This window comes from Eupeodes corollae, chromosome 3 (assembly GCF_945859685.1).
Source record: "Eupeodes corollae chromosome 3, idEupCoro1.1, whole genome shotgun sequence".
Taxonomy (NCBI): domain Eukaryota; kingdom Metazoa; phylum Arthropoda; class Insecta; order Diptera; family Syrphidae; genus Eupeodes; species Eupeodes corollae.
In genome coordinates, this window is record NC_079149.1 from 49,404,073 (window position 1) to 49,428,178 (window position 24,106).

Below are 24,106 nucleotides of genomic sequence, written 5' to 3' on the forward strand. Positions count from 1 at the left end.
TGGCATTTTGAATTCATAACTGTTTGTGAGGATTAAATATATATTCACTTTGGTTTGTCTAGCATTTATTAAAATAAAGTGTTTTATTTTGCCCGCTTGGAAAATACTACAGTACGAACTATGGTCTCACCCAACCAAATTTTCCATCAGAAGGTGTAAGAACTTTCTTGCACCATTGGTGAAATCCTAAATACCTAGCAGCATTTTTGGCAATATGTGATCACAATTGATATGAGGTGATCTGTGATGCACATACCGAGTACTGAGAGTTGAGTGGTTTCCTTGAAGCAAGTGCCATTAGGCCCATCTTAGTATCTTACTTAGTTTTTGGTAATTTTCATTAGTTATGTATGAGTCTCTACCTATATGAAGTTTTGATTTTGTATTATATTTTAAAAATTTGATATGATATACATAACTGTTAAGACGACCGTTACAAGAACAAAATTTACTTTTAAGCCATTATCGCTTTTTCTGTAGAAAACCGTTTTTGCACAAATGATTTATCATTTCTTTAAGATTAATTTGAGACATGTGGAATCTAACAAGTAATGAAGATTTTCGAAAATTTTATGAAATACTGTATATTTTTCAACTGAATATCAATAGAAAGGAATTAAAGGTTTAAGAACCCATCACGAATTTATTCGAAATACTACTTCATAACTTATTTGATTTTTGAAAATTAAGTAAAACTTAAATCTTTACATCGTTTTAAAAATGAAGTGAAAATTGAGATGTTAAATAAGTTAAAAGTTAAAAGGTGAAGCTTTCCCTGTGGAACTATAAAATTGATACTTTTCTCTTATGTTTCTAAAGATTAAATGACGAAAACCAAATCCAATTGGTGCAAACCTTGTCGACCAGTGTAATAATTTGAATTTAAAAATTAATCCCTAGCCGTACTACACGAGTTTCTAATACCTGTTCAATCATTCCAAACCAATGTACACTTACACTTTTTTTCTAATCGCTTCCTTTTTACCAAATGCTAACACTGTGTTGCTAGTATATTAAAAGTGTACAAAAACCTTTGAGTGTGTATAAAAATAAGAAAAACAATCCCCTTAAGAATTTTCTCTCAAACGTAACTGAGACTGCGGAGTTTTGTTAACTAAGCACCCGAATCCATGCGAGTACTGAGTGATTATTATTATTCTTAAAACTATCTTAAAGCAAGATAAAAATTCATAAAACTAGCCTAATTAACCATAGCTTACAACTAACTTACTTTTCATACGGACACTCAAAGTTTAACAATAATACTTAATTCTAAGAAGAGGAATGCTTCTGGTGGAATGAAGCCGCTCAAGCGTGCACTCTGAAAATACTAATCGTTCGGATAAAAGGCCCGAAAATTGAATTGTTGGTCGAAGACATAGCTCTTGCAATGTGACCTCGAACGAGTCTTATCACGAAATTGTCAATTCTGTTGATTTGGACCTCGTTAAAATAGTAATGCACGTAAGCAGATTCGGCTGTTCGATATATGTAAGCCGGTACAGCGTCGTAAACACTGCCGCTCGAACACCCGAATTTTCTTCATCTGGAAAGGGGCAACGTTGAACCACGCAGGAAAATTATTATAAACGATCATCGGCCGTATAAGGGCCATGTAGCAAATTACCTTTACTCTGGCGTCACGCCGACGCAGCATTTATATCTCTATCTAGATACCGAGGTACTTCTAATAACCTAAACCTTTCGGGCCGTTCTGTACGCAATTAGATCGTTGGCGTACGCAATTGCCTTTGTTAGACTAGAAGAGAATCGGCGAATTCACCGCTCCCTGTTAAACCCGTTTATGATATGCTTAACAAACGCTCTACCGTTAAGCATATCATAAAGTATATACAACAATGATTTGCTTATGTCAAGCCTCCTTAGTTTTAGGTAAAGACCCTCTAACCGTACGATGTTAAAGGCCTTTTTCAAATCAACCAAGACAGGAACTGTGCATTGATGTTTTGATTTATTCCATTTGATATCAGAAACTAGTTAAAACGCAGCATGAATTGTGTCATGACCCGCCTTGAACCCGAGCTGTTTATCTGGAATTATTTTGTTGTATGCAGCCAGATTACAGTGCCTTGCATAAGCATAACCGCAACTGAAAAAATGCGTTTTATAGAAAACCTACTACAGGAGCGACTCATTACTATTTTTTTTATTGAGTCAGACTGATCAAATTGAGTAGAAAGTAAAGTACCGTTATTTCCTCTCCTGGTGTTTAAAAATTAAAAACAGATTTTGCTGTATTGCAAAAATATAACCGTATTTATTTTTTTGTTTTAAGTTAATTTTTAACAAAAAACTAATATGCAATATTGTTGCTTTTATTTTCCACGAAGCTAAAAATTCTTTTTGTCATAATATGGATTCGTCTAGAGAGTTCCATTCTATCACAACTGCCTCTCGCACCTTTGCAAATTACCTATTAGTGACATACTCTTTGGGGGGGTAAAATTCTTTAAAGATTTTCGATGGGGTTGCAATCTTCAGAACGTGACGGCCACTCTATTAAATTAATGTTGTTTGATCCGAACCAATCCAAACTTTGACGACTTACATGAATTGGGTCATTTTCTTGCTCTAAGACATGCTCAACTCCAAGAAATCTTCTTAAATAAGGTACTAAATTCTCCTCAAGGACCGAAGTGTAGTCAGAACTTTTCATTCTAGTAGAGGTGAAGGCAAGTGCAACCTTACCATGCTCGCACCAAAGTTCTTCTTGGAAACAAACTTTTTTTCTTTCCTCAAATCGTATGCCAATATCTGCTAAAATCATATCGTTCATCAAGATTAAACTTTTTTCATCACTGAAAACAACGTGATAAATAACGGTACCTTATTTTCTTCTCAATTTCCTTAATCAGTGATGAAACTCAATAGAAAAAAAAGCAGGAGTCACTCCTATTTTAAGTTTTCTATAAAACGTATTTTTTCAGGTGCGGTTATACTATACCTATTTATGACCTCTTCGAAAACTTTCCTGATGCTCGGAAGAACGGAAGAAGACTTATCAACCGAAGATTTGACGTGTTGGAATTGACCTTTCCCTTTTTCGGGAGACAGTCCAACTCATTAACCATCATGCCACAGGTACTACTCGTAGATATGGCAAGGTCTAAAACAAAGCTTTCTATAGAATATACTTCAATCTTGGTCCACTTTTGAATATCTTCGTTCTTATAGATGCACACAAATTAAGCGATAGCCTTAAATTCATTCAAATAAAAATATTTTCTTAACCTTCACATAATCTTTATTTATTTTTGAATACAGTTAAACTTATCTTCGCATAGTTGTTTTTTTGTTTTGCTCATTGTGTGACTTTTTCATGCTCTATGCCACCATTCGTATCAAATGTACCGTATTTTTAATGTTTATTTATGTTGTATATATAAAAAAAGCACTAGCAGATATTTTAACCATTAGAAAAGAAATAAAACAAAACAAACTAAAACATTATTCAACATTAAATAAATTATTAAAATGTTCAATTGTGTGAAGTTATTAAATAAGAATAAGTTGAATGTTTTTTGTTTTGCGACCAGCACACTTATGTCCTGTCCTATCTTTATTTGAAACGCTGCATAATTGCGGCATTTTTTAGACCAGCCTTTTCAATGGTTGCAGTATCATCATCGATTTCACGAGTTGGAAATGATGACACCAAAATGAAAGTTCGATGAGCATATTGTGGACGAGCACTGAAAATATAAATTAATTTTATGTTCTTCTTAAATGGTCTCCATTGTGAAGGTTCTTACGTTTCAATAAACTGACGAATATCACCAACGGTATGTGTGAGATTGAATTGAGATGAAATCCTCGATCCATCAGCTAAACGAATCTGCAACTGGGTGACAGGTTCGCCAGTCTTTACTTTAAGTTGTTCCTTAGCCTTTTTCTCATTGTCTTCATTAGAAGACCCATCCTCGGGAGTGTCAACGACATTTGTTTCCACTACATTTGGGGCTGGACTGTATAAAGTGTAAATGAAGACTTATAATTACTATGGCAAGGGTGATAAGAGATTTGTTTGTATGATACAAACCTTCCTAGAGTTTGCCCGGATCCCTTGAAGGTCTGAACTTTCTTTACTTTTCTTTTAAAGTCTTCCTGTCGGTGGTCTTCAACATCAACACTTACCATACTGCCCATTTCAATTAGTTCAGAAGGAATTTCACTACAAAATAAACACAAATTCATATTAATTCTTGTGTGACAACGACGTTCCATGACAGATAATGATCATGCAATCTCATCTGACATCCTCAAAATGTTTGATCTTCTTAACTATACCGTGTTGAAAACGTTCTGTTAGGTTGACTTACCCTCTCATAACAGTTTCCAAGAATTCCTTGTTCTCAGGATCTTCGTAGAGCCTCAATTCGCCGTCGTTAATAGAGAATCCCTGACTCCAGAGCTTCAAAACGACAGATTGTGATTTGCTGCTGTCGTTCTTTGCACCGGCATTAACCACTGCATGGTCATCCTCCGTCTGTCCCAAGCGCAGTCCAGTTCCCCAGCTTGCACCAGACGAGGAAGTTGATGGTGAAGGGTGCTCATGAGCATGTTCATTGGCTTGACGGAACATATCGGTGAGCTTTTCGCGGAAGTTCTTACGCTTAGGTGGCCCAAGAACCTGCTGACCCGAACGCTCCGAGCCACCAGCATAGAAAGCTTGTCCCTCTTCATCACTGGACGAGTTCTGCGACATGTTATGGAGTGTTGCAATTCTTTAAGAACCAAAATAAGAAATATTTAGAAAGTTAATTCGACAATTGCCATCACAAACAAGTATTATGTACTTTGGTCTGGTAGTTCGAGAACTTCCAGTCTTTTTATTCGGTTTAGAACTAGTAGTTTCATCAGATAGTTGCGAGAACCCGGTTCGATTGGAATTTGTTGGTGGCATCGAGTCATCTTGGTCGTTGGGAACTACTATCTCATCATTTACATCATCACCGTCAGCAGCATTTGTCAAATAATTTGACAAAGCATCCTAAGCTCAAAAGAATATACGATTTAACATTTTTTCAATGTACAATATACAATTTAATTGGGAATTGCATTTTTATTACATTGCAGTTTTTTTTTATTGTAGGTAGGTCTATCAACCCAAACATAACCTAGAAGTGTTTTGTGAAGAAGAATTTTTACCTGTAATGCCCAATTGCTGCTTTCCAAGTAGAATTTAGCAGATTCGGTTGTGGCACCGGTTATTTCGGTAAATTGTGCAATAACTTCATCGTTGTTGGACATTTTTAATTCTATTTGTATATACTTTTTCTCACAAGTCTTCCTTTGTTGTTTTCTGCAAAAACAAATTTCTACGAAATATACGAATAGTTTTCTGAGATCTGAGGACACAAATAAAACGTAATGTCAGTCGGATAAAAGCATTCAGCAAGGCTTTGAACGATGACAAGTGAAACAATAGAACTTAAGGGAGCGATGACAGTGTTGATAACGTCGTTGCAACTCGTTAGTTTGTTTTTGAGGTTTTATTTTTAAAGAAATCGTTAAATTTGAAAGCTCATAGGATTAATTAAATAATATTGGATTTTACATCTGCATTTATTTTATGCAAAATAAATGGGGCTTGCATTATATAATTCATATATCTGTTGGGATAGCTATCAAAATGCAACAGATCTTCATGAATGCAGGTTATATCAAAAGTCATAAGATATAAAAGAAAACTTGTTCAACTTTGAGTAGGCAGTCTTTCACACACAGTTTTGACATACATAAATACATCCCCCTTTACATAAATCAATCTGGAATTTTGTTTTGTTTTTAAATTGCAAAACAGTGTAAGTTCACCATCAATCGCTTAGCTGAAACAACTGTTATTTTCAAATTACATGTACCTACATCTTTGTATATAAAATCTATATAATTATCACAAAGCCTACATCTTTAATTTTGAAGTGAGCCGCTACAACTTCAACTTTTAACCACTATATTATTCAACTTTTCAAACATTCGACTATAAAGTTTGAAAAATTGAATGGTCGAATGGTTGAAAAGTTAAATGGTTGAAAGTTTGAAAAGTTGAGTGGTTGAAAAGTTGAACGGCCGAATCCTTGAAAGTTTGAATATTCAAATGGTTAGAGTTTGAAAAGTTGAACGGTTGAAAAGTTCAATGATAGAAAATGTCCACTTTGACTTTCGACCTTTTTAACCATTCAACTTTTCAACCATTCGACTGTTCAATTTTTCAACCACTCGATTTTTCGAATGGTTGAAAATTTGAATGGTTGAAAGTTTTAAAAGTTGAATTGTCGAAAATTTGAATTTTTCAAAAAGTCGACCATTGAATTTTTCTACCATTCAACTTTTCGACAATTCACATTTTCAAACTTTCAACCATATCCGACTATTCAAACTTTTAATAATTCAACTACTCAACTTTTCAAACTTTCGACCATTCAACTTTTCAACCACTCAACTTTTCAAACTTTCAACTATTCGACTATTCAACGTTTCAACCATTCGACTATAAAGTTTAAAAAGTTGAATATTCGAAAATTCGAATGGTTGAAAAGTTGAGTTTTTCAAAAAGTCGAAAGTCGACCATTTAACTTTTCGACAATTCACATTTTCAAACTTTCAACCATATTCAACTTTTCTACCATTCGACTATTCACACTCTCAATGATTCGACTACTCAACTTTTCAAACTTTCGACCATTCAACTTTTCAAACTTTCAACCATTCGACCGTTCAACTTTTCAAACTTTCAACCATTCGAATATTCAACTTTTCAAACTTTCAACCATTCTAGTTTAAAATGTATGGAACTAGCTGCCTTGGTCAAGATTTACGTTCAAATAATACTGGTGACTGCAAATTGTCTAAACCTGATTATTATGATAACGTTGCATGGAGTTGCGTCTTACACATAGGTGTCATAAATACAAAATTTAATGGATCTATACTTTCAAGTTAAAATTATACAACTAACTATCTGTCCTTCAATTACAATGAAACGATGAAATCCAGTAAAAATGCTCAAAAGTCCTTTCAGGTCAATAAGGTTTATGTTTTGTATGTGGTCTATCGTCTATCCTCCCCAATAGCCTGATCTCGATGCAATAAATAACCTAGGGCCGTTGCTATCTTAGTTGACAAATGTTAGCATTTGCAGATCAAAGCACATGTTCCATCATATAAATTGGTACCAAATTTTAGTTAGTTTTCCCAAATTGTATGAATACTTTTATTTTATAGTTTCAATTTTGTATTCGCAGAAGGATCCAAAGGCCAGTTTATCAAATTTTATATGTTTACTTGGTAGTTATTTCATAAAAGAACATTCCATTTTTAAATTTGTTTTTAATTTCTTTATTTACAATTAACAATTACAAAAAATATCCATTTATTAAAAAAAATCACCAACGTACAAAAACATAACAATTTCATATTTTATTTTAACAACATTTTATCTTTCTCTCTCAAAGATGCACATCTATTTATAAATTTCACAATAACATCACAATATTAATTTTTGTCGCTTTCCTGAAATATAAAAACAAAATTTAAATTTCAAAAAATCAAAAATATTTAGTAAAAACTACTACAGCAAAAATAAATACCACCATTTAAAAACCAATTTCAATTTAATGAAATTAAAAAAAAAATAAAGTTAACATATTTATTTCAATTTTAATACAAAAAAAATACAATTTTTACAGTGAGTTGCCCATGTATCCTTTAAATAATGCTGTTAGTTAAAAAATACTCATAATAATACATTTACATGACAAATACCGTTAAACATATTTCATAAACTTAAATAAACAAAATACTTAAAAGTTTCAAGAAATACTCTACAAATTACTGCAATTTAAATATTTATGTTTTTGAATTAGATGATGGCTCCTTTTATTTTCACAGTACTGTGAGTTAAATGATGATGGCTCTACAACAAGAATGTTAATACAATGTTCAAAATGCAGCTGGAACAACTACATTTTATATGTAATCAAACCAAATGTTGATGGAGATAAATGTACAACACCAATATGGGCTCTCTTTAGCGAGACAATAATTTTCCCTTGAAAAACATTTTAAATTTGTGCTATAAGACCGTCAAGTGTTAGAAAATTAAAATAAAAAATGTGCATCTTACCTGCAGATAATTATTCACTAGCAGAGTCAATCCAACTCCTAGACCTAGGGCTAAAAGATGTGACAAGTAAATGTTAGGGAATGGCCTTCGCTTTTTGAGGATCATCGACAGAATGGTGGCTTTTCGATCAGAGTAAGGAGGATAGCGCCCACTAACAAAAAAATTGTATTCCAAAAATTTAAAATATTTTTGTTTGTTAAATAACTTACGATGCCAAAAACTCTCCAAGTGGATTGAAATTTTTTCCTAGGCACGATTTTTTGTGTGTAAATGTGTCGAAACCATATTTTCCGTGGTAAGATCCCATTCCACTATATCCAACACCTCCGAATGGAAGTGTATCAACTAAAAGACAGGTGAGAAAAGGTGGTTGATATTATTTTGTATAAACAGTAGTTGAAATAACAGATAGGAATAAAGTAAATGCAAATATTCAAAAGCAAGACTTTAATCATAACTAAAATTAAAGCAGCAAAACATGATCTGATCCCAATAATATTCAGTATATTATCAAATTGTCAATTGTAATATTCTGACAGTTCTTTAAATTATTAAAGTGCCCAAACTCTGGCTAATAGATGGCTATTCAATTTTTCGAAGTTTATCAGTGATCGCATTCACAAAGCTAGTGGCTACGTAGTCAAGGTATTCTGATTGGCTTAATCTAACTGCAAAAGTAGTTGAAATTTCCTTCCGACGTAGCGTACAAATTTCGGCTACAAAGTTAGTGCACCCTGGTTTTGACGTTTCACAATCAGCTACTCGGTGAGGACACAAGAGTTCAAAATGAAATTGATCTTTCGGTATTTAAATACAAATATAAATCAATCATATTATATCTTCTATTTGGTTTTATTGAATTTAAAAAGAAAAAATAACTATTTAAAGTTCTGAAAACACAAATGTGTCTTATTTTATATATTTGTATTTGTCATTAATACTCGTATGACAGTTCCGGATTGACTAGCTTTCGGCAGGTTCAGACGACATAAGGGACTTGAAAGTTAGGCAAGTTTTTAGTATCGGGTTGGCCAGCTGCTAAAATATTACCTTCTAATTAAGGCAACTTTAATAGAAAGTTTGTCAAGAAAAATCTCCCTAACTTTTAAGTCAAGTCTACTTCTATCAAAATGACAGTTGATGGATGAAAAAACATTCAACTGAAAGCTGAACTTTGTTACTCTATGATTTATTTCTTTTCTACACAGCTTCATTTGATGTTTTCTGTAAAAGGTTACCTTGTCAATCTGGACTTGAAGTTTGCCTGAGGAGTGTTGTGTAGACAATAATTTGTTTGGTACTTTTTGTACTATGAATTAAAAGTAAAGGTTTGCAAAGTAAAGTTCTGAATTTGAAATTCATGACACTTGAAAAACTAACTAGTTGCTTTGGAATGAAGTTGACTTTAAATGAAGTCCCTTATGTTGCCTGAACCTGCCCTTTGTAGTGCAATTTTGCATTCACAAAGCTAATTGAATTTTGACTACGTAGCCACTAGCTTAATGAATGTTTCTTCTTTTCTTTATTCTTCGAAGTATAAAATAGCATTTTATTCGCTAGAGGAACAACTTATGGTTGAAATTATTGAAAAAGATTTTAAATGATCGGGATTAGATTGTGTGGTTGCATTAAAAGGTTTAAAGCGTCCAATTATAATACATAATTGCATGGTAAAAAATATTTAAATGTAAGCTTTTTATGTAAGAATAATTTTGTTACGAAATTAAAATTGAGTTAAATTTGTAAAATTTTGAATGTTAATAAAAATGTTCAATGTTAATAATAGGCTCAATAGCTTTAATAATAAATAAAATTTGATTAGTCATAAATAAAAATGTTTTTTACAAACTCAATATAAGATCAAACAAATCTATTAAAATAACATTTATCAGTAAAAAATATTGTTCATGCAATCCTTAGTGAAAAAAATGAAACTATTTACAATGAGATGATGAAAAATGTACAGCTTTGCTTTCACATTTTTACATTTTTCTTAGCGAACTCGAATTTAAGAAGACATGCGGATCTAGTAAGCATGTATTCAATTTTTCTTTTTCATTTGTTTGTTTACAATTTGTTCTGAAAATGTTGTTTCTTTCCAATCATAACTCATAATTTTTAGAACTACGTGATAAAATATAGATATAGGGTCATTCATTTCGAGGTTCGAAGTTGGTACCGCTGGCATCTATCAAACTCAGTTGTCATCTATAGTGTCATGATATTTGTTGCCATATAGGATAATGGATCGCCTAATAATCAATTCGATTCAAACGTAGCCACTTCTCACACATAATCGTCCTACTACGGAAGATATCGGTTAAATTGTGAAGACACTTGAGGAGTGAAAGAGTTTTTAATGCCTGTGCAGGCTTAGTCAAAACTATTGCTGCTGAATGTTCAAGTATTGCTGATGATCCTAATGCATCGATATCCTGGACTTGGACTATATGTGGTTCCAACAAGACGGGGTAACAAGCTACACAGCACGTCTGGTCTATGACTTTAGAGCGTGAGAAGTTTCCTGATCACAAGTAAATTGGCCACCATTGGATCATGCGATTTAATTCAGTTAGATTTTTTCTGTGAGGCTACGCAAAAAACTGTGTTGGAACGAATAATTACTGAACTCTAGTTTTACTATCGCAACCGAAAAATGAATGACCTTAAAATTTTGAATCTAAAAAGTGCTGCAAACGTTCACAAATTACACAACTCACACAACAAAACAGTTAAATGAACAAAAATGTATATATATATTTTTTAAATACAAAAAATATGTACCTGCACAATGCATTAAGGTTTCATTGATGCTAAATCCACCACTCGATGTATTACTTAGGAAATTCTTAATGTTTGACTTTGAATTATCAAAGACATACACAACCAAAGGCTTCTCCCTATTTTATTCGATTATCATTAAAAATGTTTTTATTCTTAAAAATTATTATCATTATTTTGATTAAATTTGATGTACAAAAAAATAACACAAAAATGATTTATTTATTTATGAGATATAAATGTATTTATGAAGAGAGAAGTATGAATATGATTTTTTTGATGTTGTTGTTGTGCATCAGTGTAAGTAATCAATCGCATTTGAATACTTTTTTTAAGGTGTTTTAAATAATTGATGATATAAGTAGTAACTAACACAGTTCATTGAAACAAGAAACTTACTCTCTTAATTTGTCATGTTTCTTAATAAAAACGTAAAATATATGTTTTTTTTCAAATGTAAAAAAAAAATTATGCCGAGCTTAATTGAGGAAACTTGATGTTTTTTGAGAGCAAATTTGTTTTGAAATAGCTCAAAGCCAATTCTCTTAAATAAACTTTCTACACAGTTAGCATCTATCCGTAAAAGTCTATAACGAATTTTCTAGAATTCAAGAATTAAATTAATATTAAAATGCAAAATAATCTGCAAACGAACATTTTTATACGCTGATACAACCAAGGCATTTGATAAGGTCAACAACTCTATAATCTTGCTAAAATTAAAGAGATACGAATTTCTAGATTGGATCATAATAAATTGGATAGGATCAAATCGTATTTACAAAAAAACCGTATAAACTATGCTTACTTTAAAAACTTCATTTCTAAAATTATTATTATGATGTCTGGAGTTCCTCAAGACAGTCATATTGGACCTCTGCTCTTTTTGATTCTCATTATAACATTGATGAAGATCTATTTTACTCAAAAAAGATGTAAATATGACTTTAAGCTGTTCTATAGCTTCTCAAATCCGAATGGATTTCAGTTTTTGCAGGACGCTATTGACAGAGCCTGGTAAAGAAAGGTGTTCTTTAAATGGAATGGAGCTCAATATAAAAAGTGTATGTATGAATTTTAAGTCTTTTTTTATATCAAGCTCTTATTTAACTCCAACATTGATGTCATCAACCTATCCTGGAGGATCATATTTCAATAAATTAAATTAAAATTTTTTAAAAACAATGTTTGTTATTTTTAATTCATTGTCATCCATGGAATTCCATTTTTTTTTAATTTAATTTTGTAGAAGATTATTTTTTGATACGACAAATAGTTTTCAAGATAAACCCGAAAAACCAAAAAAAACTGTATGTTTCTCTTCACTGCCGCTAGAGTTATTTTATAAACTATAACAGATACGAACAAAATAATACAATAATTTTGTGGAACAAAATTTCTTGATAGATTTCGAGATAAACGTGAAAAACTGAAACAAACATCATGTTTCTGCCGCGAGAAATCACGTCGGATTCTTGGGGACTTTTTTTTGGGTCACCACCAGACATCCCTTAGTAAGTGTGCCAAGTTTCAAAACCGTTGGATTTTTTTGAGGGGAAGGCAATTTTATTCGTTAATTGACTGGGCTACAAATGGACGTCTTCTGTATTATGAACATCCACTGAATTTATCAAGTCTCTCGATGCTGAAGAAAAACGAGGCAAGTAAATAATGCCTTTTTCATGTTTTAACACTGGATCAATTTAAATTCTCTTCCAAAATTAAATGGAAATTACGATTTTTTATACAAGATCTAATTATGGTTATACTGAAGCTTAAAATGTCATTTGTATTAATTTTTCAAAGAATAATCTTAAACGAAAATTGTTATCTTGTTAAGTATTTTTTAAATGTGTTTTTCTTGTCTTCTATTCTTATTTTTTTTATATTTTTATCATTCATTATATAATAGTTAAAATAAATAAATAAATAAAATAATTTTATTCTCAAATCACTTTTAATTTAGTGAATGTTTTTTCTTACGTAAATAGCACAACTATCTATTCTACCACATACGTTAAAATTTTATTAGAATAATACGACTATTTATCTAAAATTTACTCTAAACAAGTATAAAATCTGAAAACTGTAAAATATATACAAAATCAAGATACAATACCACAACCAAACCCTATAGCTTTTATCTTAAATACTTTACTAAATTTAAATTATTCAAATATTTATAATACACACTATTTACAGCAGGATTGGTTTGTTTATGTTTTTTGTTTTGTTTTAAATATTCGTATTCAAGCCCAAATCACCAAAGGAAATTTATTCATAATCGATAGTCAAGTAAAGGAAATTCAAATGTAGCAAGATTGTTTGTTATAGAAGAGATGTATTTTTGGAATATTGTAAGTGTAAAGGATTGTTGTTCCCTTTTTCTTTGTCTACTAAAATATGTAGCCAATTTACATAATTCCGAATTTCTTACCCGTATAATGCATGATTGTTTCATTCAAACAAATTCCTCCCGATTGTGTTCCGTGAACAAATAGATCTTGTACTTGGCTATCCGTGGAGAATATATACGAAACCAAAGGTACCTCTCTAATGTTCGTTAAGTTTTTTGTTTTGTTTGTTGTTTTTATAAAAAAAAATTATATTTTTTTTTGGGTTTAAGTTAAATTTTGAAAAAATAAAAGAACAAAACAATTTTAATTTCAAATCAAAGTATTTGTGCTGTGTATACAATGAAAAAGATGTGGCACGATAACGGCACAAATGAATGATTTCTTATTTTTGACTTTGAAAGCACTCAGAGAGTATGAAGATGAAAAATGTTACCTGGCATTTATAAAATTGATTGCATCATATGCATTTTCAACATTGTATATGGGCAAGATGGGACCAAAGATTTCTTCCTGCATTATGGAATCATCGGGGTTAACATCAGTCAGAATTGTTGGTTCGATGAATCGCTCAGCAACATCATACTTTCCACCAACGGCAACTTTTCCACATTTCATCAGTCCAAGCAGGCGTCTTTAAGGAAAGATATTTTTATACGTAAGGTCGTCTGAGAGATTTAACTCTTTTGAGAGATAAAGATTTAGAATACATACTGGAAATTATTGGCATTTATTATCCTACACAGATCGGGACTTTCCTTTGGATTTTCTCCATACCATTCCTTTAATACATCTTTGGCTTCAGCAATGAACTTTTCTTGAATTTCCTTCGAGCATAATATATAGTCTGGGGCAATGCAGGTCTGTCCAACATTAATCAGTTTTCCCCAGAGAATTCGCTTTGTCGTGACTCGTAGGTCTGCACTTTGGTCGATGTAACAAGGGCTAGGATTTGTGTTGTTGTTTGTTTTCAGTTAAAAGTTGTTGTTTTTAAAAGATTTTAGTCAATTTTCTTTACCTCTTTCCACCTAATTCTAGTGTGACAGGAGTGAGGTATTTATTGGCAGCAGCATGAACTATCTTTCCTACTCTCGTTGAACCTGTGTAGAAAATATAATCGAAACGTTGTTTCAAAAGTTCCGCAGTCTCCGCTGGCCCAGCTGTTACTATTGGATAACAGTCCTAAATTAAAAACACTATAATATTAACATTCTACAAGGCATAGATTTCAACTCACATTATCCAAATATTTGGGTATTGTTTCGGCCAGAAATTTAGCACAATTAGCTGAAATTTCGCTGGGTTTGATAACGACACAATTACCAGCTGCTATCGCAGCTGCCACAGGTACTAACAACAATTGCAATGGGTAATTCCATGCACCAATCACTAAGACAACACCGAAGGGATCATTATAAATGCTAACGTCATCCAATAGATTGACAAATGATTTTGAAGGCTGCAAATTTAAGTAAGAAAATTAAATATTAGAATTAGTTGAGAAGAAGAAAATGATATTTAATATTTTGTTCTAACCTTTTCAGGTTTCATCCAGTCTTTTAGATTGTACAATATATGAATGACATCGTTCTTCATCAGTTCTGTTTCAACAATGATGCTTTCTTGTTTGTGACGGCGCAAATCGGCTTCTAGTGCGCTTACCATATCAGACTCGTGCTCTTCGTACATTTTAAGAAGTTGTTCCAGTTGTTTTTTACTGGAGAAAAAAAAAATAGAAAAATTAATATATATAAAAGATTTTATTGTTATGGCTTCTTAGGCGTATGTGCAATATTTTTGTAAAAAACTATATCTAAGGAGGATTTAATTAAACTCAAAGATTAATAACTTGAAAGTAAATGGGAAATTTAATAAAGAGTGTAGTATACATTTTGTTTAAGAATGCACTTCATATAAATATACTTTTCTTGAATTATTTAGTAATAAAAGTTTAGAATCTTGGATTGATTGAGATCGTAATAAATGTATTATATTAAATCTTAATAACTGGAAATTGTTTATTATTAAAACGTTTAAGTTAACACATTCGAGGTCCGAAAAGCATCGCCGAATCTTTATAAATTGCTAGTGCGAAAGAAAAAAGAAATAAGGAGTTAAATTTAAAATGATTTTAATATTGTTTGTAGTGGAAAAAAGAACTCCTTTTCGGAGCGAATTAAAATTAATGACGTAGGGGTCATGATTCCTTCCGGGAGTGTATTTGCGTTAATAGGTATGACCCCCCTTGTTTTTTAAACTCTTTATTTATCATACATAAAAATACTTTTAAAATTTAATTAAATTGAAGAAATCCACTTTTTGGAGTGAATTTGTTTGGCATTATCTAGAATTGAAATATAATTTTCAAGAACATAATTTCCCTAAAAACAGCAAAATTAACTTGTTAAACTAATTAATCCAGCTCTTCGATTTTCGCAACAGCTGATTTTTTATCTTTATTAACGCAGTAATTGCAACTCTTCACAAAAATTTACTTGATAAGTTCAAGTTATCTATATGTGTTTTCCGCCAAATTGTATTGCTATTCTTCAGCCAATGGGTTATAAATTTAACAAAATTGTGCTACAAAAAAGTCTATAGGCGTTCTTAGTTGGGTGTGAGGGATTAGGGCTTGAATTAAAAATCAAGGCCTTTAATTTTCGAAGTGCAATTTGCATTCTATCCAACGCGAAACCATTTACAACAATGAGGAACTCTACGAAGACAATGAAACAGGTGAAATACCCAATGGAAGTGGGTTCGAGGTTGAGATTCCTGCTCTCAAAATAAAGGCTGAAACTGCAATACAAGCTTTCAGTACAACAATTTGAAAAAATCTAAACATCCAAAAAATCTAGACAAAAGTGTCCAATTTTACCTAAACAAAATAATTATGTATTTACTTTTATATCTTATAATGAATCAACTTGTTTTAGTTTTATGTCTTACTATCCATGTTGCATTAAATATGTATATCATATATGTACAGTCCCTGGACATATTATTAGACGCACTGCAGAATTTTTATAATTATGTAATTATGCAATATTTTTAACATTCAAGAATGGATACATGGTTAAATTTGTATGCAAGATGGAGCTTCATGCCACACAGCCAAGTCCATAAAAACTTATTTGAGGGAAGAAATAATCCCTCTGTTGGACAACCCTGATATGAACCCAATTGAAAACGTGTGGGAGTTGATGAAGGGCGAAGTAGCTAAAGATGCGGTCACTTATTGAAAGAGTAATTCACGTTTGGAATCACCACCCACAAATTCACGAAACAGTCAAATCATGCATTGACACAGTATGCCGCGCAGAATTGAGGCTCTTATTAGAGCAAAAGGATGTTTAAAACTGAAAATATTAATGTAAAAAAAAATTCTTTAAATCTGTTGGTTTATTTTAGGAAGTATTTTATTTATTTATTTATTCGAAAACCTGATTGAAATAGCTGGAAATTAAGATTTTGCATAAAATATAAAGTGGGTCTAATAATATAGCCAGGGACTGTAAATCTATAAGTGTTAGTTTAATGAATTTCACGTTACATCTCAAATTGAGCCTAAAAAAATATTTATTCGGTTATTGCAACAACCTCGGTCAATGCAACCACCCTTGTTTTAATTAGTTGTGATAATCGAGAATGCACTGTAATATGAATAATAAACGTTTCATATCTATTGATTAAAAATTTAAATGCTTTGAATCTTTTGAGAATTGAAGTGAGAAGAGATACTGACACATGTAATTTGTAAGAGCTGCACTACATTTTCTTATCAACTTATTTATTTACTAAGAGTAAGCAGATTAAAAATGATAACAGTTATAGACTCCCGGAAATTGCGCCAGAAAAAACACGCAAAATTAAATTCTGTTTTATTTTAATAGGAAAAACGATTAAATTTTTCTGATAAACTTTAATTTTCTGAGTTTTTGCCTCTAAAATTTTGAACATTATTATTGTATTTTTAAACATTTAGGGTAACTTCGCAAACTCCCTGCTTGGGCACATTATAGAATTTGGGGTAGGTGCTAAGATTGATTTGGAAGTTTCATTTTTGGTTTCTTTTCATTCCTGTCTGGCACAATTTCTAACGTGAAACTAAACCCCTCTAAACTATTCTTTGTTAGCCCTTAAATAGGGTAACTATTGGAATATTGGGATGATTTCAAATACTTAAATAGCTATACCATGGCTTGCTGGACAACAACATTGTTCTAAAAAAATCTTACAACTACAATTGGCACTTTATCCCTAGTAAATATGTATAAGGTTTAGATGTATACACATAGTGTTTTTTTAACTTTGTCAGGCTCCGTTAAAGAAGATTAAAGAATATTTTTAAGCGGTGTTCAAAATCTTGCCTTTATGTTAAGTGTGTGACCCCTCCTTATGAAAAGTCGGGATTCGCCATTGAATAAACTTTAAATTGCAATATAAGGCGAATTTTTTTCATCATTGTATAATAATATTCTATACCATATAACAAATAAACACTAAATTTAGGGCAATTATATATTATATGACGACCAAGGGCCTATTGCAAAAAACTTTATATTTTCCAAAGTATAGTGCAAAGTGTTTCACAAGATTTGCAAAATGAGAAGACTTTTCAATTTTCCAGAACTTATTCGAAAACCATAATTTGTATTTTGAAAAGTTGGCAACTAAATCTTAAATTGTGTTTATTAAGATCAAATATGAATTGAACAAAAATTATTGAATCAATATTTATTATGGTATCAACATGACGGTAGTCAAAATATCCAGCTACATAAGGAAATTCTTTTTGGAAAAAAAAATCTTTGAGGCTATGCCTGAACAATTTTGAATAATGATTATATTCGACACTCGATGAACTACTCTGCAGACGTTTACTATGCTTATTCCCTCCATAAATGCAACACGGTGATATTAGGCTCTATTCCCAGCACAATGTAGTGTACACAAAAGTTGTTGCAAGCGACTTAAACAGATATTTATTTACCTATCAAAGTGTAGTTCATTCATTATTTTAGACATCACAAATTCGATATTACTTTTCGTTAAAACTCGATTAATTTTTTGTTGAAAAATAATTTCCAATATCGACGTTAATTTTTAGTTTCACTACTCTTTGGTCACTTTTTTTGTACTTCTTCGTTTTATCTACAACAGTTTTTCAAAAGAAATATTTATTTGCTATAAAATTTCAAATTCCATCGAAGGATTGATAAAATGTCAATGGGATTGAAAACCTTTAAAACATCAGACTTATTGGAAATTGAGATAGATCAACACGTTAACCCTTAAATTTAAAATGGAAGTCCTTTCTTTCTTTCGTCAAAATTTAAAAAAATAGCCTATGTCCATTGTTTTGTTGACTATTATTTGCTTTTTTTATTTTCAAAACGGTTCATATATTTTTTTATTAGTTTACGACAACTTCTTAAAACAAACTCTTATTGGCAAATATAAATTTCTCTATGCATATTACTGAAAAGCTTTTCAAAATTCTTAATATAATTTACAAAGTTTATTGTTTGGTAAAACAAATACTTTGCAAAATAACAAAGCTTTTCACTATTCTGAGAAGGGGTTTGGTGAAACGTATTTTAGTTTTCTCCTTGCAAATTTGCGTTTGGTAAAATGGAAACAGGGTCCAGGTCTATAGCAGGCTATCGTTAATGAGTTTTTCTCATAATGTTTCCTTACTTAAAAATTGGGAGCTTAAATAATGTCAAAAGAATAGAAAGATTTGTATTAATATCTTCAATCGAGTTTTTAAGTGACTTTGAATTTAATATCTATAGTAACAATTGAATTTATAGCCCCAAACATATATTTTGTGTAATTTCTTCTTAAGCGGCATATTTAGCATGTTTTGATTATTCTTCAAAATCATGAGAAAAATAATTTAACCTAATCAAAAACAAAACCATATGAAAAAGTAAAAAAAATAATTTGTTCACCAGTAAACTTCATGAGATAATTTTCCATTTAATTAGCAATAGAGCAACAATGAACCATAAACAATCGAGACTGCCCCAACAAAATAAAAAAAACAATCTTCTAACAACTTTTGTAAATTTGTATTAAAATGAAACTGAAAAACTATATAAATGTTCATTACATAATCGGCAACATAAGCGTCAATTTTCGTCGTCAACAGAAGGAAACACAATTCGACTTTTTTAATTTAAAATTCAAGGTTATTGATTATTTGTTTTTAAATTTGTGCAAAATAATAAAATTCATAAAAAAATACAAATTTTAACCATTGCCATCTTCATTAACATAAGCATAAGCCGCCAAGAGCCCGAGATTCCAAATGAAAAAATGGAAAAAATAAACTTAACTCTTCATTCTATAACTTAGCGGAACAGTATTAAGTTGTCTTATTTTTAATTTATTGTTATTTTTTTTTGTTGCTTGCCAAAAAGTGAATGAATCAGACATTTTGCTTAAGCTATCGGCTTATAAATTAATATAATTTAGTTGGTCTTGTGTCTGGGATGACTTATTTGCATTTTGCTTCAATGGTGTAGACTTAATCACAAACTTAAGCCTTAAGGCAACCAATGTTTGTGATGAATTATTGTTAACTTCAGCGTTGATGTTGATGAGAAAAATCATTTTGTTGTCTTTTACACCTTAACTACAATTGTCAACAATTAAATAAAAAGAAGTTAACACCGAAGATATTGAAGCTGGTTTTATTTACTCAGTATTTGAGAAATGTTTGCTTTTACTTTTCTTTGAAATCCTCTGTATAGGGTTTTCTCATAAAATGTGTCATTGGGTTGGTTCAGACAACATAAGGGACTTCATTCTTTGAACGTGGATTTTGACCAGGCAACTATTTAGTTTTTCCAATTTCATGGCATTAAATTCAGAACTTTACTTCACAAACCTCTACTTTAAGTTCATAGAAGTCATACAAAGCACTCTTCAGGCAAGCTTCAAGTCTAACATAAGTTTTATTTTCTACTGTAAATAAATATTGCTTATTTCTTTTCAAAAATTTACAAGAAACCCTTTTCCAAAAATATTAAAGAAGCTGTGCAGAAAATAAATAATTCATTGAGTAATAAAGTTCATCTTTCAGTTGTATGAAAAAACATTATCAACTGTCATTTTGACTTCATAGTTAGGGACAATTTTTTTTTTAATAAATGTCCCATAAAGTTGACTAATATGGAAGGCAATTTTTTAACAACTTCTGATTGGCCAGTTGTCAAAAAATTGCCTTTCATATTAGTCAACTTTATTGGAAATTTAGTAAAAAAAATTCTCCCTTACTATAAAGTCAAGTCTACTCATGTCAAAATGACTAGGAACTTATCTTACTGTCAAGTCTCTTAGGTGTCGCTTGAACCTGCCCATTGAACTTTTTAAAATTTCCTACAAAAGCTGTGATAATTTTGCTGTCACATTCCGCAGTTTTCTTGAAAAAGTTTCTGTCATCAAAGTTGGCCACTTAGATTTGATGATTTGAAAGATTAGGCATATGCCAATGCTCCACAGTTGATTTAATATCTTAAATATAAAATTTCAATTCATCTAGTCTTTAGTATAAATATAATATAGACCCTGTACTATAAATAGTTATGCAACCAGCTTCAAGTTTTCTATCTACTCCATCATTCTAGACTGACTTGACTTAAACATTATTTAAATGACATCCAGAAGCTGACGACATTCGACGTGAACCTTCACTATACTCTACGCCACTGTGAATAATAATTTTCTTTCGATACAAAAAATACTCAACTAGATCCCTATAAAACGTGCTCTGAAGCTGGATCAATTAAGTTTAGTGATTCATAACATAGCATATTAAAAACATATTAAAATCTCCGCTAAATTGAATAAAATAAAACTTGGCAAAAAGACAAAGTAGAAAGATAGAAGCAGAAAGATTGCAGTATAAATTTTGTATAATAAAAACATATTCATTTATCGGCTGTTGACTTATCTTCTGACCTTGAATTTTGCAATTTTACTATCAAAATTTACTCGTATAAACGTTAAAACTTGTTTTAAACTTTCCATTATTTTTATTCCTGGATATTATTTATTTTTTTTTTAATTCGAAACAACAAGAAACAGATTTTAAACTGTTTTTTTAATTAGAATGTATGTATGTTTTTTTGTTTTATTTATATTTTAATTTAACAAGGCTGTCGTTAGAACATTGATGACACGTGCTTGATGAACACGTTTTATTATTTTTAAGTAGTCATCAGTTAATTGTTTGATGTAGATTTATAACGCAAGAAGATGCATCGACATTGTATCTTTAACTTATTCAAATAAAAAAAAAGAAGAAAATCTTAAAATGAACAAAAAAAAACGACAGAACATTCGAATGACGGTTTTTGATAAAAAATTGCCAAAGCATCAAAGTTCTTGACCTTTAAAATTCATTAACATAATCATTAAAATACCTTCATACCGGCAACGATGACCTTGAGTTTAGCAATGCTTAAAAGTAACAAAAGAACAAAAAACGAAAAAAGAACGGAAACTGTATAGAATTTGGAAACAAAACTGCAAAATTTTAATTCTATAGTTTAGAATTTATCCAAGTATGTGCCTCGAGTTAAACTCAAAGTAGAAAAATTAATAGGATTATATATGCAAGTCAGTATATAACAATAATAATTGTTTTAGTAGCAGTGATAGAAGTTAGAGCATTATATAGACACAGGTTAAATAAGTCATCACCACCCTTAGAATTGTAAGCCTCAGTTTAAATGTATGCATTATTCTTGATAGATAAATATTGCAATGAATTCTACTTCAGAGATGCAATGAATCATCGTTTGAAGTACTTTCGGTTTAAAATCTAAACTAAACACAAAGGGACTGTTATTTGCATACTTTCGCTATTGTTGTAAAGTTTCATTTATCTTCTACTATCTATCTCTCTGCTGTTTATAAGTGATTGCATAATTTGAACGGAAAATCATATCTTAAACTTTTGTTTTGTTTTATTAACGTTCTCAAATAAGCAAATGTTTAGTTTTATTTTAGTTCCTGTTATGTTGAAGCAAATAGTGTATGCTTTCTATATTTTATATCACATAAAGTCTTAAGGGTTCATAAGTCAGATATGTATTATAGAAAAACCTTTATTAGAAACAACACTTAAAATTTTACTAGATAATAAAATTAAATTAAAACAACATTTTCTGTATTTTTGTTGTATTTTTCATCAACGCTGATTTTGTAAATTTAAATAGTCAACCAATCTGTATCTGAATATATCGCATTTTTCTTGTTGACCTTCGCTTCAAATGATTCCAGACCACATTAGTAACATATATTTTATTTTACGTTTTATTCATCAAATTCATTGTATAGGAAAAAACAAATGACAAATCAAAGCTGGATTAGGTAAGATCTCACTGAATTTGCATATGTAGGGAATAGAGAATGTTTCTGCAACAATATTACAAACAGACATACATATGCTATCCGATTCAATTGAATATTCCCAATGCAAAGAATATTCTATTTTTTTTTTTAAATTCAAAGGAGAATCCAAGTGCTAAAATGTACTTCGACGAGTACTATACATCTATACAGATTTTTCTCAAGAACTTATAACAGATTAAGATTGTTATACTCTGTCTGCTAAGAAATTTCAGTACAGGAATGGTAAGGATGTTCGCGTTTCATTTGTATGTTACCTTTTTCTCTAAACGCTCTTCATGAAATAAGATCTAAGGAATGTCAAAAAAGTAGTTTTGTAATGGCAAAGATCTGAATTTTCGCAAAAAGATTCTTAACAGGAACCCAAGAAAAAATGATCAGTTCGCACTGATCTAAGACGGATGTTATTCAAAAATTCATGGTTGTGTAAAAACCTTTTATATAGATTTTTAAAAGGCCAGAATGATGCAAATTTAAAGAAAGGGCCTTCCCGTAAGGTCTGGACTGATAATTTCAATCGGGGAGAGAATAGTTATTTATTATGGGCCTTTACTTTGTTTCTCAAATAAGTCGACCGTGATAGCAATAAATGGTAGTCCAGCTTATACATCGTGCAGTACATTTTCAAAAATGGTTTGGAATTGCCAGTTACGGTAATTATGGATTTTTGTGGCAAGAAATTAAGTTGGACGATATCTGGTTTCAACAATACGATGTTATTTGCGACACAAAATATATTTTTGTGTGAGAAATGCAATTGTTATGTTATCTTATATAACGAAAATTGCGTCATTGAAAATATGGACCTTGTGATAGAGGTAGTTAGGTTCGCTACCTAGACTAAAGCAAAAATTTAACCAATATTTTGTATCCCACATTATTGTTAAATTGTTTTATTTACAAATAAAATCGTGCATTGTTATGATTGGAACAAATTTTATAATTTATTTTAAGAACTTCTTAAGTCCTTTTTACTTGACATTTTAAGTACATAAGTTCAAGTTTCTTAAGGAAAAAGAACCTTTTTCAATATACATTTAGAAAATTGACCAAAATATGGCCTTTCCCTGTTTCCATATTGAGCACCTGGAAATATCTTTTTGTAGATCATGGGCTTGCAATGATAACAAAAATTACAATGGTATCAAGGCCACTAAAGTTAAGTTAACGGTGTAGGTCGCTTCAGGCTTTTTTGGTTATAATTTAAAAATTCATATATTAAAAAAAATACCACAAATACGGTTTTTTTTTTAAACAAAATAACTTATGAACATCTACCTACATTGAGACCATAGACGATTGAATTTTTATGAAGCCATACCAAATAAGTACATTCCTATCTGCCTGTTCCCAATTTAATCAGTGACCTTTTACTTTTATTATTAAAAAAGCTATGTTT

The 24,106-nt window shown here is 30.8% G+C and overlaps 2 protein-coding genes across 7 annotated transcripts in view; both read right to left on the bottom strand.

Moving 5' to 3' along the window:
• Positions 1-3,240: 3,240 nt before the first annotated feature.
• LOC129949529 (NSFL1 cofactor p47) lies at positions 3,241-5,386 on the bottom strand. Its single transcript, XM_056061049.1, has 6 exons — positions 5,170-5,386; positions 4,818-5,011; positions 4,341-4,745; positions 4,061-4,192; positions 3,774-3,986; positions 3,241-3,713 (listed from the first exon to the last, which is right to left on the bottom strand). The coding sequence occupies exons 1-6, from the start codon at positions 5,269-5,271 to the stop codon at positions 3,581-3,583; spliced, it is 1,179 nt and encodes a 392-aa protein (XP_055917024.1). The 5' UTR covers positions 5,272-5,386; the 3' UTR covers positions 3,241-3,580.
• A 1,949-nt stretch (positions 5,387-7,335) lies between these two features.
• LOC129952818 (aldehyde dehydrogenase family 3 member B1) overlaps positions 7,336-24,106 on the bottom strand; it is a 48,489-nt gene continuing 31,718 nt past the window's right edge. For 2 of the 6 annotated variants that reach the window (XM_056065667.1, XM_056065668.1), the window contains 9 exons: positions 14,818-14,998; positions 14,519-14,740; positions 14,300-14,463; positions 13,996-14,226; positions 13,718-13,915; positions 10,931-11,046; positions 8,356-8,491; positions 8,147-8,297; positions 7,656-8,095 (listed from right to left, as the gene is read on the bottom strand). In XM_056065667.1, coding sequence (XP_055921642.1) covers positions 8,051-8,095; positions 8,147-8,297; positions 8,356-8,491; positions 10,931-11,046; positions 13,718-13,915; positions 13,996-14,226; positions 14,300-14,463; positions 14,519-14,740; positions 14,818-14,998 — 1,444 coding nt within the window. In that variant the 3' untranslated portion in view covers positions 7,656-8,050. Of the gene's footprint in view, positions 7,534-7,655; positions 8,096-8,146; positions 8,298-8,355; positions 8,492-10,930; positions 11,047-13,364; positions 13,481-13,717; positions 13,916-13,995; positions 14,227-14,299; positions 14,464-14,518; positions 14,741-14,817; positions 14,999-24,106 lie in introns of those variants that run through there. The other 4 variants (XM_056065666.1, XM_056065664.1, XM_056065665.1 and 1 more) reach the window with 4 other exon arrangements.